Below are 18,297 nucleotides of genomic sequence, written 5' to 3' on the forward strand. Positions count from 1 at the left end.
CGGCTTTTTTCTGCTTATGTGGTGCTGAGGAATTGAACCCAGAGCCTCATGCATGCAAGGCAAGCGCTCTACCACTGAGCCAATTCCCAGCCCCCCACCATGCTTGTCTTTAAAGCACCAAGTAGGAGAGATATTGGAGGCTTCTCCATCGGTACTTGAGGTGAGAGGTGAGGCTTGTTCATCTGCCTGAGGCAAAAAGAAGGGCTGTCCTGGTCTTGCAGGTGTAGTGACCTCAGGAACTCATATTGGGGTGTGTCCAGAATGTCAGATACAGCCATCATCAGATGCCAAGCTAGACACAAATGATATGATAAAGCCAAGATGTGCTTGTATTTGTGAACATGTGTGGTGTGTGTGTGTGTGTGTGTGTGTGTGTGTGTGTGTGTGTGTGTGTGTGTGTGTGTGTGTGTGGATAGTGACTGAAGTATTCTTAAAGTTGAAATCTCAGATACTTGCCCTGGAGTATAAAATTAGGAATACACATTGTAGTCCCCTAGAAAACTAACAACTTCATTTCCCTGAACAGGTGGCCTTCCTAGTAAACCTTCCAGATTCCTGTCAGCCCTGTATCTACTTAGTTTTCCCTACAATCTGTAATTGTGTTCTTTTAACCTCTTCTAGCCTATCACCAGGGATTGGTGGTATTCACTTAAGCTGATTTCAATTTGATTGGATAAGGGCTATTGTTAAGAGCTTTTCAGTACTCCTCTTTCAGGAAACACATAGCCATTCATCTTCTCCCTCCTTCCCTCTTTCCCTCTCCTGTTCTCTCTCTCTCTTCTTTCCTTTCCTCCCTTCCTTTCCTTTCCCCTCACATCCCTCCCTCTCCCTCACTCTGCATATTCACAGTAGATGTTATATAGAAACACATAGAATGAGGAAGTAAGCCAACCTGCAAATCCACTCATCTGATTGGTCTTTTCTTGGCAGTGACAAACAAGAAACCCACACAGGCGTCTATCACGAAGGTCAAACAGTTTGAGGGCTCCACATCATTTGTTCGGAGATCACAGTGGATGCTTGAGCAGCTTCGCCAGGTTAATGGTATCGATCCTAACCGGGTAAGTGGATTTTCCAGTGCTGAGCGGAGGAATTCTCTTCTCCAGATGACACTTTAACCTTGGTAGTGGTAGTGGTGGTTTTAATCATTCTTAGCAAGATATTTCTTGATGATGATCAAAACATTATCACCATTCATCAAAGTGTCACTTAGCTCCTAATGTCACCAGTGACAAAGATCATCTACCAACACTTATTACCAGAAATCAAGCAAAATATGTGTTAAGGTTCCTTTGGATTTAATGAAGTATTTTATGATATAGCTATTTATGTACCCAATCCCTTTTACACATACACATACACACACATACACACACACATACACGAGCAAATACCTCAATAATGAAGAATATGTAAATTGTTATTATGTACTAAAATTAAAAAAAAAAAATCTTTTCCTACAGAACTTTAGGGACAAGATTAATACCTTCTTTAAGTAATTGGAGTAATTACACACAGTCAGATTCTGATGTAACTCAATAGTTAGGCTGTTTTGGCTTCTGTACTATTGGCTTTTTAGGTCCAAACAGGATTTACATCTTGTTTGATAGAGAAATATGGACTCCCTCTTCACTTGGGTCCTAGTTAAGATGAACCTTATGATTGATTCCACAACTTTATTTTCCCCTTTATGCATTTTGACAGACTAAGCACTGAGTTTCTGTTTTGTTTTGTTTTAATGAAATGAGACCAGTAGTGGTTTCATTGTCTTTTCCAGGATTCTGCAGAGTTTGATTTGTTGTTTGAAAATGCTTTTGACCAGTGGGTGGCTAGCACAGCCTCAGAAAAATGCACCTTCTTCCAGATCCTCCACCACACGTGCCAGAGGTACCTCACTGACAGGAAGCCAGAGTTTATTAACTGCCAGTCCAAAATTATGGGAGGTAAGGGAACACTTACATGATTATATTCATGCTGTTTTCTTAGTTGTGCTTTTATATCAACAGATGTTCAGTGACATAATTTCTACTAAATAAAAGAATCAAAATACTCAGAACAAGCCAGTATTGGAAGCATCCTAGGGACATCATTGTATACTAAAACTAGACACACTAGTTGATTTGCATCAGAAGCCAACGCTGATCTTTTTAGAAGAATAAGTCATGGAAGTAGATTATTTGTCTTATGAGAACAATCCTATGCCTTTATTAGAAAAACCTATCCATCTGGTTTCTTTATGGCCTTTTCTATAATTTCATTGCACAACACTAGGTTTTCTTTCTTGGGGTTGGGGGAAAGTCAGGGGAGTCCTTTTTTCTTTTTTTTTCCCCCTCAGAATGTTTAAAACTTACTAATATAAAAATTCCAAAGATACTGTCCTTTTCTTTCAAGTAATAGCTTGTCTTTGGTTTCTTCCTGAGTGAAACCCAGAGCCAAGCTCTGGTGAGTGCTATAAGACAAGGTTATGGGGTTAGTAACACCATATGGACAACATTGAGTGGGTGCTTTTGGAGGGCAAGACTTTTCAAGGAATTAAAATTGCAAAAAACATACAAATCTTGACAATCACTCTGTGAATTGAGAAAGAGTTTTTATATCATCATTCTTTTCATTGACTTATTTTCCTGGTTTTGAAAAAAAATGGTGTTTTTGTTCCTGAAATGCATCAAATTCACTCTAATCAAATAATTGAAGATTCCATACCCAAGATATGTTAAATATTTTCTTTAAACTCTGTCTTTCATCTGAATTTGTATTAGACTCCCTATTCTTTGTTCATAATTGATGTGTTCCCACAATCATTGGCCCAGTCCTATAAGTAGTGGAAGGTCTACTACCTTCGGAGCCCCAGAAGATGGAGAGTTGGGATGCATGCCCTTTTTCTAATGTGAAACTTTTAGTGTACGTATTGGAGAAAAATAAGATTCCTTTTCTCGAGAGCTCAAGTAAATAATATTAAGTAGTAGATTTGGTTTTGTCTGTTGTGATTGTAGGTGTCACTTCCACCTTCTGTAGAACTTGATTTCCCCATATGTAACATGGAGGGTAGACCAGATATCTAAAGTCTCAGTTCATCATTCTGGGAATCTGTATTTGTTTGGTTGTAGGTCTATTGTGTAGGCTAATTGCTTCTTGATGAAGGAACAGAATAAAAGATTTATACTGCAATAAATATTGACTGTTCCTGGATTCCTAAGGAGGACCCAAAATGAAGTTTGTGTGAAGCATATTGTAATTTGTTGGCAACACATATGCCCTTAATGAATTCCATTTATCTTATTTAAACAGTTGTTTCTCCTTGATAACAGTTATACCAACACACCCTGATGAATTACTGCTTTGATTAGTCTTTCTTTCTGCCATTTATCACAATTCTAAGACATAAAAGTTTTGTTTCTGGGATCACTATGATCTGGCCCCTTTAATGTTTCTATACCTGTCCCATTCTGAGTGCATGAAATATGATCCTGGACACAAATACTAGATATAATTGTTTCTTATACTGTAAACTATAACTGTTTTGTGATTTTTAGAGAATTAATATTTGTGTTGGCATGCTGCCTTCCACTAAACTCTTTACCCCTCTGATATCTATTTCTTAGTTTTTTAAAGCAGCCTCTGTAAACACAGTTTATCACCTTCACCTTACAGAGAAAGAAACTCCTCAGAGAGATCATTTAATAGTTAGCCAAGAGTCATGTCACTCGACAGTAATGAAGATAACATTCCAACTCAGCTCACACCCAACTCAGCACACTCCTGTGATTATGACATTTGGATGTCAGTGACCTGTTTTTCAGGAGATTTGACCTTTTTGTGAGCATGAGTCCAGCTCTAGTCTTCCGGGCTTGCTTTTGCCTTTCTAACTTATTATCCAAACACTCAACTTCTTCTTACAATGTATTGGATAGTGTTCTTAACTTTTGTTGGTGTTATATTTCAGTAAATCCTTACTAAGGTATAAACCTAAGGGAATATGTATGTACTTCTAATCTAGTAAATATTAAGCCTTAATCCACCCTGTGTTAAAAATACCCTGTTACATTACCCTAAAGTTGGGCAAAATCATGTAACTTGATTAGAAATTTATATTACTTGCAATAAATAATTTTAATTGTGGGCAGCAGAGGGGAACCTTAGGGCTTAAACTCAAGGTCAGGGCCTTTTGATCAAAAGTAGGACACTACCTGAGCCACAGCTCCACTTTAGGCTCTTTGTTTTCTATTTTCTTTTTTTGTAGTTAATTAGAGATAAGAGTTTCACAGACTGTCCTGCCAGGGCTGGTTTCAAACCACAGTCCTCAAATCTCAGCCTCCTGCATAGCTAAGATTACAGGCATGAGCCACCAATGCCCAGCACAAATAAGTAAATTTTAAGATTTAAAAAAAAACAAAGCCAGAAGCTGGTGGTTCACACCTGTAATCCTAGCTACTCAGGATGCTGAGATCTTAGGATCCACGGTTTGAAACCAGGATAGGAAAGTCCATGACACTCTTATCTCCAATTAACCACCAGAAAACCAAACTGGAAGTGGCACTGTGGCTCCAGTAGTAGAGTTCTTACCTTGAGCTGAAGAGCTCAGTGACAGCACCCAGGCCCAGAGTTCAAGCCCCATGACCAACAACAACAAAAATCATCTCCTTTGGAAGAACTGATTGCCCACTTTGAGACATCCTTACATTGTCTTCAGTATGAATGGTGCACCCTGGATTTGCACAGAAGTTGTTGAACATATTTTAGCCAGCATAATCTTTGTTTTTAGAAAGGGGGCAGGTAAAAAGGGAGTAACTGGGGATTATGGATAGCTTAAAATTTTTCACCTTGCTTCATCATAGGTACATAATTATGATAATAAACTTTTTTGGTCCTAAGAACCAGTCACGGGGCTGGGAAAGTGGCTCAGTGGTAGAGTGCTTGCCTTGCATGCATGAGGCCCTGGGTTCGATTCCTCAGCACCACATAAGCAAAAAGAAAAAAAGGCGGAAGTGGCGCTATGGCTCAAGTGGTAGAGCGCTAGCCTTGAGCTGAAGATCTGAGGGACAGCGCCCAGGCCCAGAGTTCAGGTCCCATGACCGGACCCCCCCCCCAAAAAAAAGAAAAGAATCAGTAACTAAAGACCTTTAAATCTGTCTTCCTTTTGGATTTGTACTTGCTTCCATTCACCAGAACTTCAGCATATTAGGTGGATGAAAGCACGGGGAAGATGCTACAGTCCCCTCGGTCACTCTGCACTGGTCCAGCTTGGGCATTGGGAAAACTGAGGCCAAGTGATTTTGAATGACACTGTCATGACACTGTAGAAGAAAGTCTACCTGACTCCATTGAACAATAGTTTCTCAATTGATATATTCATCAAGGCAAGCATTACTGAATCATACCATGGCATTTCTCTAAGTACAAACTCTCTGGCTGGCTTATCCGACTACTTCTTAGTCTTTTACACACAACATCCTGCAGTGCTCCACGCTTACTGTTGTATAAGACCAGTTGTGCACATCTTCTCTTATTCCACAGGCATTTGATCAGCATATCCAGATGTCAGGAACCAAGCTATCTATGGAGAACAACCACAGAGTAGATGTTTTCCTTCACTGACTTAATTAACCTTTCCAGTGAATACCAGGTGTACATTGATACAATCCATTGCATATCAGTAAGGCAGTGGCTGAGCTGCATTTTAAAAGATGACTAGCAATCACCAGACAGACAAGGACAAGATGAAATAACCCTCTCTTCTTCCAACAATTGGTTCAGATAGTTTTATTTCTGTGTTAGCTATATTCAGAGTTTGGGAAGTGTCCTTTTGTTTTTCCATGAAGCCACTTATTTTGAAGTGCCATATATTTTCAGCAGCAGCAGCAAAGGATATTTCAGAAGCATAACCCTGCTCCACATGGTGGTTCAGAAGATGCTGCTAAGCCCAGACTTCTGAGCACTATTAGAATTCCAGAGATGCAGAAGTCTCTGCGGTCTCCTTCATCCCAGGCTGGCCCTCTTTTGCCCCTGCTGATTGGTATGCTAGAAAGGAAACTCACATGCATCTGCTCTAGAATCCCCTATGGTGGACACGATCTAAAGATTTAATCACAGTGTCACTTTGTATTGTACTTTTCTTCCAAAGAATATGAGGTCACCTTCAGGGAGGTATGCGAATATGTCACCTTGTGAATGCTCCAGGCATGAGTACTCTTAAGTAAGGTAACAAATTTTTTAATCTTTATGTATATATTTATGTATATAAATTTTATTGTGTATTGTATATTACATATAAAGATATATATTACATACAAAGATTATATTATCTTTAAGTAAGTTACAAAGGAATTGCCATTCAACAAAGCAGTTTATGAATATGGTGTATCTTGATCAATGTCAGCCTTTTGAACATTCTCACCCATACTTCCAAACACACCTCCCTCCCTCACTTTGGTATGTTCATTCTTAATTTAATAGAATGCTTTAAGGAAATGCGTGATGTTGGTGATGATATACTTTTTTAATGTTCTTGGAGCCAGGCATTGGTGGCTCATGCCTGTGATCCTATATACTCAGCAGGCTGAGATCTGAGGATTGTAGTTCAAAGTCATCCTGAGCAGTAAAGTCCACAGGACTCTTATCTCCAATTAGGTACCAAAAAAGCAGAAATGGAGCTGTGGCTTAAGTGGCAGAATACTAGCTTGAGCAAAAAAAAAAAAAAAAAAAAAAAATTCAGGGACAGCACCCAGCCCTGAGTTCAAGCCCCAGGACTGGTGCACACACAACAGATATTCTTTGTCAGCAAATAAAATCATAATGAATAACGAGCCTCATATTCCTCTGTATGTTCCAGCAAGACACATAAAAATGTATTTCTTTTGTGAATATGCCATTCCTGGGGCTTGAACTGTGAATACAGGACCTGGGAGCTATCCCTTAGCTTTTTGATTTACTCAAGGCTGCAAAGATAGCACTCTTATCAATTGAGCCATAGTTCCAGGTCCAACTTTTTGATAGCTAGCTACAGATAAGAGTCTCATGGACTTTTCTGCCTCTGCTGGCTTCAACTCACAATCCTCAGATCTCAGCCTTGTGAGTAGTTAGGATTTCAGGTGTGAGCCACCAGCTTCCGGCTGTGATTATTTCTTCAGAAGAAAGGCATGTAGAATATTGCCCTCTTTACGCTCCCAACCGTGGGATTCTAATCCCCAGCATGAGTTAAATTGTGTAAAAACCACCCCGCTATTCTGGTATCTATATGAATGTAAACACAGAGCAACAGAGGCAGACAAACTTCTTAGCTAACTTATTATGACACAGTAGTTAACCAGTTCTTTAAATCCAGAGGAATCCGTGTCATAGTTCCTCCTGTGGCTATTTTTGTTGTCCTTGAGAAAATAAAAAACAAGTTTTCTCCTCCTTGGTACAGATGCAGAAAATGAATCATGGGCAAACATGCAATACATTCCACACTTACTAAGGGTCAGAGTTAATATTTCTGTCGAGATCTACCACTCCCCATCCATTAAATGAAGGTCAGGACTTCCATGTTGATACAACTAAGTAGAAGAGGTAAAACCAATTTTAAAAGTTCTTGGTGAGGGGCTGGGAAGGCAGCTCAGTGGTAGAGCACTTGCCTTGCATGCATGAGGCCCTGGGTTCAATTCCTCAGAACCACATAAGCAAAAAGAAAAAAGCCAGAAGTGGTGCTGTGGCTCAAGTGGTAGAGCGCTAGCCTTGAGCTGAATTGCTGAGGGATAGCGCCCAGGCCCAGAGTTCAAGCCCCACAACCGGTCTTAAAAAAAAAAAAAGTTCTTGGTGAGAGCTGAATTAAAGATGATGCTTGAAAATTTCATTTATCCATAATTCTATCTTTCTTACTGAAACCAAGACATCTTTTTCTACACAACATAATATTCCACTCTAGTCTTGCCTTCTAAGAACTGTAGTGGGAAGGGAAATAACAAAATGCTGAAATAAGGATACAGGATGACCCATTGTAACAACGAGATGTACAAGACACTATGTTGAAAACAAACTTTACAATTTTGCAGAGGGTGGAAAGGAGGAATGGGGGGAAGGTGGAGGAAGGAAAGGGATGGTAGGGGGAAAACAAAGGAGCAGGTAACAATGCTCGATAGGAAATAGACTCATTATCTTGCTCATGTAACCCCTCTGTACAGTATCTTTACAATAACAATTATATATTAAAAAAAAGAAAGAACTGGAGTGTCTGCCACTCAGGGAACTGAGCACATTACAGTAGATGCTTGGTATCCACAGCTACACAACTCCAAGGAGATCACCATTGAGGGGAAACCACACCTACTTAGGACGCACAGAATTCAGTACAGTACGGTGGGAGATTGGTTCATTTTTGCCATAACACTGCCCCAACTTCTGCTAAAGACAATCTGCTTTTGAACAGATTGCTCTATCGCTTAAATGATTAGCTTTTTCTATCTTGCTTTTGGGGCACTATTTGCTTTGGGAAAGAGGCAGCTTTTCACAAAATGAAGGGCAGGGAATAAAATAGAAGATCACACAATGATTAAATACAACTGCTGATAACATGAGACTAGTTGAGAGCATCTCCACATCAGCTGAGCTGCAACATACATACCCAGGGATTTAAAAATTTGGGTTTTGATGTTTGCTTTTAAAAATGTAATTTATTTTATAATACTTGGTTAAAACCATGTGTTTCACAGATTTATTCCTCTATGAATAAAGTAGGCTCACTGTACAGAGCTCTAGGTCCAATCCTTAGTACAGTTAGTACTGGGGAAGAAAAATAAAGACCTTGTTAGAGAGAGAAAGAAAATAAGAATAAATATTGAAATATATTACTAAAAATAAAATAATAGCCAGGTGCCAGTGGCTCTTGTCTATAATCCTTCAGGAGGCTGAGATCTGAGGATCATAGTGCAAAGCCAGCCCAGGCATGACAGTCTGTGAGACTCTTATCTCCAATTAATCACATAAAAAGCCAAAAGTGGTGCTATAGCTCAAGTGGTAGAGTGCTAGCCTTGAGCAAAAGAAGCTTACAGACAGCGCCTAGGCCCAGAGTTCAAGGCCCAGGACCTCCTAAAATAAATACGTATATACATAAATAATAGTAATACTAAAATTGTAAAGTCAGAGAAGCTCCCTGGGGAAGGGCTCATGTTTCCAGTATAGCCACTGAGTCAAACACTATGTGTTCCCACTGTTATCCTGTCCATCATCCTGATGCTGCGCGAACACAGTACCATGCTAGTCTAGCTATATCTAGGACAACATTACAAGTCATTATGTTTAGTATGTATGTGCTTTGTTATGATTTTCTTTGTTCTGTTTTTTCCTCCATGCTAGAGTTTGAACTTCAAGGCCTCACTGCTTTCTGAGCAAGCATTCTACCACTTGAGACATATACCTAGCCTTTTCTTGTTTTATTTTTTGGCTAGGGTCTTATGCGTTTTCCTGGAACCAGCCTTGGACTATGATCTTTCTTATGCCTTGCATGTAGCTGGGATTACAAATACACACCACTGCAGTGAGCTTTTAGTTTGAGGTGAGGTCTTGCTAACTTTTTAGCCTCAAATTGCAGTCCTCCCAGTCTCCATTTCCTCTGTAGCTGAGACTACAGATCAGCTATGACCCATTTCATCCAGCACCCCCTCCCTTTTTTTAATTTAGCCACTCACCCTTGACTAAAAGGCAAATGCTTTTATTTCAAGTGAGAAAATCAAAGTATCTGAAGACTACTTCCTTTGGCTGTATCCAGTTGTGTGAATGATATAAATGACTAAGGAGAAATTGGGTCACAGATGCAATGGATTTTTTTTTTCCTTTTTCACTGGCTATAAGCTACACTGAAGAGCTTGCTGTGAAGCAGCTGGAGGCTATGGAGGAGTCTAGCCAGTCACACTCATCAGGAGTGACTCTGACTGTCAAATTCTGTGAGGCAGCTCTTGCCATCATAATCTGAAACCAAACTGAGGCTACATTTGGCGGCTGTTGTTTATAGGCTTGACAAGGATGCCGAATATATTTTGTCTCCCCCATGATTGAATAATCTACAATGGATGACAGACATTCCTTACTCAGCATCAGCCAGAGGACTTGATAGAGTGAAGAAAGGGCTCACTGGACTCACAAGCCCCTATCTCCATGGTCTTACTCACATGTGGACTCTAATCTCTCTAATCTCCATCTCTCTGTCCTTTGCTCTAGTATGAGTAGTAAGGATGGCATTTAAGATTAAACTTTAAAATATTAAGTCAAACCACTTTCATATTTTAAACCAAAAAGTATCCATTTCCTACAGAATATCCTATCCATATTTTATATGCATGTATGAAAAGGTCACCTTGAAACCCATTATTTTGTATAACCAAACATGCTCATACAAACCCAAATGGGGTTTTAGTGAAAGGGAGGAAATACGTTTGTGCAAAAATGGAACAGTAAAGCTAGTTTAGATTGGTTTTAGAAGGAGGGGAAAGGAAGAGGAGTGGAGAGGTTGAGTCTCATTAAGATCTATTGTATGCATATGTGGACAGGTCAAAATGAAATCCTCTTGTACAAATTTTTAAGTTTGTGTGACAGTACTGGGGACTGAACTGAGGGCCTTGTACACTCACTTGGTTTTATTCAAGCCTTGCACATGACCACTTGAGCCACAGCTCCACTTCTAGCCTTTTGATGAGATAAAAGTCTCAGACAGTTTTCTTCCCAGGCTGTCTTCCAACTGCAGTCCTCAGATCTCAACTTCCTGAGCAACTACAATAATAGGTATGAGCCACAGCTACCCAGCTTCCCCTTGTACAACTAATTGATTCTAATAAAAAATTTTAAAACATAGTCTCTCTAAATCTGGTAAATATAATATGAATTCTTCTACAATGTATGTATAAATTACCTTTACTGATGAGAAGAACAAGAAAATATTCCCAGCCCATGATTACCAGAAAAATTGCAATATACATATATATGATGCATATCAATTGTACATACTCAATTACAGATAGATGAGTGATAGGTAGAAGACAGACAGATGACAGACAGACAAACAGATAAATAGATAATTCCCTTTTTTCAGGTGGATGTGAGCCCAGCTGCCTTGTTCATGTCTCAGGTGTCAGGCTGCTCAGCTGTTTGCCATGGTTTATGGAATATATTTTATGTTGACATTTATAGAGTGCATATGTTACTGCTGACTTGTCAACACAATGATATTAAAAATACATCAGGTGACACCAGGCCTGAATTCAGGGCACATAATTCAAATCTCTTGGTATGTATCTTAGCTTCATAAGAAAACAAGGATATTTTTTATTTACCACCCTAGAATATTTCCTCAAATCTAATTCTTATTCTACTTCCCCCAAAAGGGAGAAATCTTCATTGGCTTAGGGTTTGTTTATCCAACTTCAATTTTTATTTTGTGCCCATGCTGGGGTTTGAATTCAAGGCCAGGGCACTTTCCATTAACTTTGTCACTTAAGGCTGACACTTTACCACATAAGCCACAGCTCTACCTTCTGCTTTTTGGTGATTAATTGAAGATGAGAGTCTAACAGACTTTCCTGCCCAGGCTGGCTTCCAACCATGATCCTCAAGTCTCTGCTTCCTGAGTAGCTAGGATTACAGGTGCAAGCAAGCCATTGGCACTCAGCTGTTTATCTAATTTTGAATTGGTTAAATGGTCAGGTAACAAATCCATGTGTATGTTTGCATGTATAGAGGGAATACCTACTCTTGAAATGCAGTGGATATTGTCAGTGGGAATAAGCTGCGTTTCTTTTATTTAAATTAATAGTGCACATCAAAAAAAAAAGATAGCAGTAAGAAAGATTTGGAGTCATTCTGAGTTTAAATCTCTAAGAAGAAACTAGTTATCTATACTTTTTGAAAAACTGTGTCGTAATTACTTATAATGATATGCTCAATAGGAAATAACTTTCACATGGACTTGATAATAATTGAACCTAATTAAGAATATTCTGACCAAGATTAGCTTTGTGAACCCTATAATGAGGCAGGTTAAAGGGATGTTCTGTGGTTCATATAAAATGTTGCATAAAGATCTAATCTCATTTGGTCATTCCTCATATAACTATACGTTATTCCCACTAGTGGTGTTTTACTATATCGTATGGGCTTTATTTTCACAGTTGGTTGATTTTATTGATCTTCTTCCCAGTTCTCATTATAAGAGGTTGAGACCTGTGAGGGAGTGAAAGTGTTTCTCACAAGCTTATTACATCTGTGATAAAAGCAAATTTGTCCAGACTGTTGGCTTCTAGAAATGTTAGATTTGCAGGTGGGACCAGATAAAAGGGGAAAAACACATCTTTCCAATAGTAAGAAATGTTTTTGTGGTTTCAGTACACTATTCATTATGTGTTTTCTTCATGTAAATATATATTACTTTACATCCTTTAAAAGCAAATGATTCAGAGTTGGTGTGTATTTTAAATTTGCTAGCCATAGTAGAGTTAGCACATTGGATTTATTTTACTTTCCATTTTCTGGCTGTAAGAAATTACCACAAACTTAGTGGATTAAAATAGTACACATTTTCAAGCCAATGAGTTTGTCAGTTTGTGGAAGTCAAAAGTCTAAAATAAGTGAGTCAGACTGAGTAACTTCTGGCTGCCACTAGAAAGAATGTGTTACTTTGTTGTTTCTACGTTCTGGAAACTGTGTGAATTCCTTAAATCATGGTATCTTCCTACATTTTCAAGGACACCAGTGTAGCACCTTCAAATCTCTCTCCCAGGCTCTGACATTCCTGTCTTTCTCTTGAAAGCACCCTTAGACTTATATTGGGCTCATTCAGATAATGCAGTATAATGTTTCTACCTGAAGATCAGTAACATAACCATATCTATAAAGTCTCTTTTACCATTCACAAACTCCAGAGACTAGGACAAAGCTGTTGTTCTACATAACATGTTGTAACATTTTCCTAAACAATTCTGAAAGCTACCTGCTGTAAACTATAAAATGATACAATTGTAACACTTTAAAGATCTTAATTCAATTTATTTTTGGTTTTTTGGTTTTTTTGGGTCCGGTCGTGGGGCCTGAGCTCTGGGCCTGGACGCTGTCCCTCAGCTCTTCAGCTCAAGGCTAGCGCTCTACCACTTGAGCCACAGTGCCACTTCCAGCTTTTTTCTTTTTGCTTATGTGATGCTGAGGAATCGAACCCAGGGCTTCAGGCATTCAAGGCAAGCACTCTACCACTGAGCCACCTTCCCAGCCCTTAATTCATTTTATTTTTAATTCTACAATATTTCATTCCATAAAATAGCTTGTTCCAAAAGTCTAAGTGAAAGAGGTTGGTTTATAGATAAAGGCTTAAAAAAAAATAGAAATAAAGAACAAAGAGAAAATTCCTTCCCCACTTGTGTGCTGGTCCTGGGGCTTCAACTCAAGCATGGGTGCTGTCCCTGATCTTTTTGCTCAGAATTAATGTTTTACAACTCCATTTTCAGTTTTTTGGTGGTTTATTGGAGAGAGTCTCATGGAGAGGATCACATAGCTATGTGCATCTGACCATATAAAATAATATTTGTCAAAATGAACGCCAGGAAATGGAAACAAAAAGGTTTTTTTTTCCCCTCTTTGTTTCTGTTTTTGCATTCATTTCCCTTTTTTTTTTTTCTTTTTTTTTTGTCCATCATGGGGCTTGAACTCTGGGCCTGGGTGCTATCCCTGAGCCTCTTTGTGCTCAATACTCTACCACTTGAGCCACAGTGCCACTTCCAATTTTTGAGAGGTTAAATGGGAGCTAAGAGTCTCACTGGGACTTTTCTGCCTGGCTGGCTTTGAACTGGGATCATCAGATCTCAGGAGGCTGAGTAGCTAGGATTACAGCTGTGAGCCACCAGCACCCATCTTGTTTGTTTATCTGTCTTTGGGAAGGTAAGGGAGGGAAACAGAAATGGTGGGTCAAAGGGTAAACAAATGCAGCAGTGATACTCATTAGGTACTATATTGAAAATTATGTGGGTGGGGACAGGAGGAAAAACTGGGAGAGAGCTCCAGGGAAGGGGTAACATTGTTCAAAAAGAAATGTACTCTTTATCTGAATTATGCAAATGTAACCCCTCTGTGTATCACCTTTACAATAACAATAAATAAATTGTAAAGTTTTTCAATATAAAGGAAGGTTTTTACATAACAACAATAAAAAAATATTCTCATAGACTTTTCTTTTCCTGCCTGGGCTGATTTTGGACCATGATCCTCAGATCTTAGCCTCCTAAGTAGCTAGAATAAGCCACTGGCTCCTGGCCCAAAACTGGACCTTTTCAAACTTAGTTTCCTTGTAAACCAGGAATAGGGAAACAGACCAATAGACTATTAACTGATTGGTTAACTTCTTGGTTACATTTTGTTAGAATTGAAGTAGAAGAACCTTAACTATCATGCTAACTGGCCTGTTTAGGAATCTGTCTCTCATTCTCTTGGTTCCTCAAAAGGTCATATAACTTAGTTTTTGTTTGGCAGTATGAAATGTTAGCATGAATGACCCCAGTGCAAGAGTTTCGACAAAAAAAGTGGGGGGTGGGAGGGAAAGACCTCCTGTAATTTTTTGTTTACCACACTGTTGTATAATATTGTCTTGCAGTTAATATTTATGATCAATGATGTTTAACTTACTTTTATACAAAAGAATACTTATAAATCATATACAAGTATGAAATGTAGTTTTAAATATTAGGCTGTATTATGTATGGTATTGTATTATAATTTAAGACATTTCCATTTAGAAGCACTTAAAATTTTTATAAAGTTGAAATGTTAAGTGGCTGAGAGGCCGTTGGGTTTTTTAATATCAAGAATTTTCTTACCTTACAAGTTGGCAAATTTGTACATTGGCCTTCTCACTAAAGAGATTTCTTTTTCCTTCATAGTTATATAAGTTCTTTGTAAGTGTCTGTAAAGTTTTATGATATTTAGAACTATTGGTGATCAAAGTATTATTGGCCACTTGATTTTACTGAAGTCATCATTTTCCACAATGTGTCCCTTCCTTGATTCCCCAGATAATGATTATGCCTCCCTTATAAATCCTTCTGAGGGATTGACAAGTCCCTTTCCAAGATCAAGTTTGTTTAACACATAACCTAAAGATAAATTTCCATTAGCTGAATAAATTTATTCCTTTAATTCAGCACACATATAAAAGTTATTCCAGCCAGGTACTGGTGGCTTACATCTATAATCCTAGCTCTTTGGGAGGCTGAGATCTAAGGGTCATGGTTCAAAGCCAGCCTGGGCAGGAAAAGTCTGTGAGGTTTTTCTCTCCATTTAACCACCGAAAAAACAGAAGTGGATCTGTGGCTCAAATACAGAGTGCTACCCTTGAGAAAAACAAAAAACAAAAAAACAAAAAATCTCAGGTAGAGTGCCCAGGCATTGAGTTCAAGCCCAGGACCAGCCCTTCCCTCCTCCCCCCAAAAAGTGATTCCACATGAGCATGTGATATGGATCACCAATTTCCATTATTGCTTGGGGTCTGTAATCCCTTTGCTGTGGTGTTGTTTTGCTTCTGCCAGGATGTGTTTTTAATCACAGAACACTCTGGACACCATATGTATAGGTTTTCTGTGCCAGGCAATTCGTCACTTCTCCATTGGAATCAACTGGGTGTTCAACAATTTAATTATGGCACAAACGATAGATAATATAAAACTTCTATATGAAAGACTCAGTTCAAAAACACTGCCTCCATCACTTCTCGTGCCAATCACAGCTACTGGGGCCCCGGGTTATCCATATTTTGATCCATCTTAGATACAAATTGGAGGGCCCCATGATCATTTCCTTAAGTTTGCTAATTTGCTGTAACTGCTCCCAAAGCTGGCTTATATTTACCAGTTTGTACAGAGTATATTCTTTTGGGGAGGGTACATATTTCACTGAGATTTTGGTTGAATGTTTCTCATGACTACTGAAATTGAACATTTTTTCATATGTGAAACAGCCATTTGTCTATATTTTTGTAGGCAATCTCTTCAATCATTTGCCCATTTTTTCAAATTTACTTTGTTTTAGAGATGGTATACTGCAGGGTTACCTTTACATATGTCAGGTAATAAGTACATTTCCTCTCGTACAGTGTCATTTGTTCCCTCATTCTCTCCCATTCCCTCCTCCACTCTTCATCCACAAGCTGCATAGTTCACTTTCATCTATGTCCAATGCGCACCACTGCTGCACTTTTTCACACTATTTCCTCTGATTTTGTGCCCTCTTCCCCATGCTTTCCCACAGATATGTAGGTGAATACAATTTAAGAAAAAAGTCCTACACTTCCATATCTTTAGAGTTCATTTTAGTATGTGTATTATTTTATATACATAGGAAGTAGCATTTAGGTATTGAACCTCTGTGATTTTCTCCCAAGACTACCCTTTTTTGGTCTCTCGGTATATGAGTGTACAGAATTTTGTGTATTTTGTCATGTCCCATTGCATTTTAGATCTAACTTCCACATATCAGGGAGAACATATGCCATTTGTCTCTCAGATCTTGACTTATCTCACTTAACATGATTTGTTCTAGTTCCATCCATTTCCCTGCAAATGACATTATGTTATTCTTTCTAATGGCTGGGTAAAATTCCATTGTATATAGGTACCACGTTTTTTGGATCCACTCATCTATATGTTTCCATATCTTGGCTATTGTGAATAGTGCAGCAATGAGCCTGGATGTGCAGGTATCCTTATCCTGGTTCATGATGCTTGGGGTAGATAGCCAGGAGTTAGTTAGTATGTCTGGGTCATAGGGAAGGTCTATGTTTAGTATAAAGTATATACTAAAGAATTAAATGCACAATCAGATGAAGAGGTGTACAACAGTCAGAAAAGATGAGGTGGATCCTTAGGTTTGCCAACCTTGAAGCTCCCCAAACCCCATCTTTGGGGTTTCATTATGTAAGTATGACTAAGTCAATTGGCCACTGTTAATTAATTCCTCTCTACCATCTCTCCCATCCCTAGAAGTCAGGGGTCAGAATGGAGGGCAAAATGTTTCAGCCCTCTAAGCATCTGGTTGTCCTCTAGCAGACAGCATCCATTCTCCAATACTTCTTCAACATAAATGCAAGAAAGGCTTATTACAAATAACAAAGATGCAGGCTGGGAAGGTGGCTCAGTGGTAGAGTGCTTGCCTTGCATGCCTGACGCCCTGGGTTCGATTCCTCAGCGCCACATAAGCAAAAAGAAAAAAGCCGGAAGTGGCGCTGTGGCTCAAGTGGTAGAGTGCTAGCTGTGAGTTGAAGAGCTGAGGGACAGCACTCAGGCCCAGAGTTCAGGCCCCACGACGGGACCCAAAAAAAAACCAAAAACAAAAAAAAAAATCAAATAACAAAGATGCTCCTCTTTTCCCTATTCCTCAGAAAATGTTATGAGTTTTAGGAACTCTGTGCCAAGAACTGAGAACAGAGAACTGATATATATTCTTCTGTGCCATGTGTGATTCTTTTTAGCTCTGTGGTCTTGGCCTGGTGTGATATGATGATACTGTTGAAAAGGAAAAGCTTTGAGTACACATCTTGGCTTGGATTTCTGGTGTCACTAGTATATGGATAAGTTACTTCATGCTTGACTTTCCCCTTCTTAAAAGGAACTACCATTCTGACCTTGCTGGTTTGTAGTAAGAAATATGCAAGATCATGTATGAAACATTGAGCCTAGAACCTAAAGAGTACCCAGGATCAGAATGACCTGTTTATGATGAATGCTTTGTTTTCATTCTGCCTTCTTGTTGCCATCCTGACTTCCCTTCACTAAGGAAAATTGGTACAGGATCTAATGATGAGTCAAACACAGTAGCCTAGAAAGTATCCATTGTCCAAAATGTAATAGCAATGAAGTCCTGAGTATTGATTGTATTTGCATGTTTCCTCTTCAGGAAAAGCCAGGGAGTTAGGGTAATACCTTGTTAAGATCCTACTATGCACCAGGCAATTTTTTTAGCTCACATTAACTTTGAAAAGTAAATACTACTGGGTGTGATAGCTCATACTTGTAATCCTAACTAACCCAGGAGGTTGAGATCTGAGAATGCAGGTTTGAAGCCAGCCCAGGAGGGAAACCCATGAGATTCATATCCCTAGTTAACCACTGAAAAGCTAAAAGTAGAGCTGTGGCTGAAGTAGTGGAATGTTAGCCTTGAGCAAAAAAAATTCAGGAACAGTGTCCTGGCCCTGAGTTCAAGTTCTAAGACCATCACAAAAAAGTATTGTCTCTTATTCCCATTTCACAGATGAAGAAACTGAGTCTCAGAGAGGTTCCTTGACTATCCTAAAGTCAGCAG

The 18,297-nt window shown here is 38.9% G+C and overlaps 1 protein-coding gene across 1 annotated transcript in view; it reads left to right on the forward strand.

Moving 5' to 3' along the window:
* Stxbp6 (syntaxin binding protein 6) overlaps window positions 1–18,297 on the forward strand; it is a 273,277-nt gene that overhangs the window by 210,110 nt on the left and 44,870 nt on the right. Inside the window, exons 3-4 of the mRNA XM_042686420.1 lie at window positions 931–1,061; window positions 1,778–1,943. Coding sequence (XP_042542354.1) covers window positions 931–1,061; window positions 1,778–1,943 — 297 coding nt within the window. The remainder of the gene's footprint in view (window positions 1–930; window positions 1,062–1,777; window positions 1,944–18,297) is intronic.

This window comes from Dipodomys spectabilis, unplaced genomic scaffold, assembly GCF_019054845.1.
Source record: "Dipodomys spectabilis isolate Male_0828 unplaced genomic scaffold, ASM1905484v1 ptg000097l, whole genome shotgun sequence".
In the NCBI taxonomy this organism is placed as follows: Eukaryota; Metazoa; Chordata; class Mammalia; order Rodentia; family Heteromyidae; genus Dipodomys; species Dipodomys spectabilis.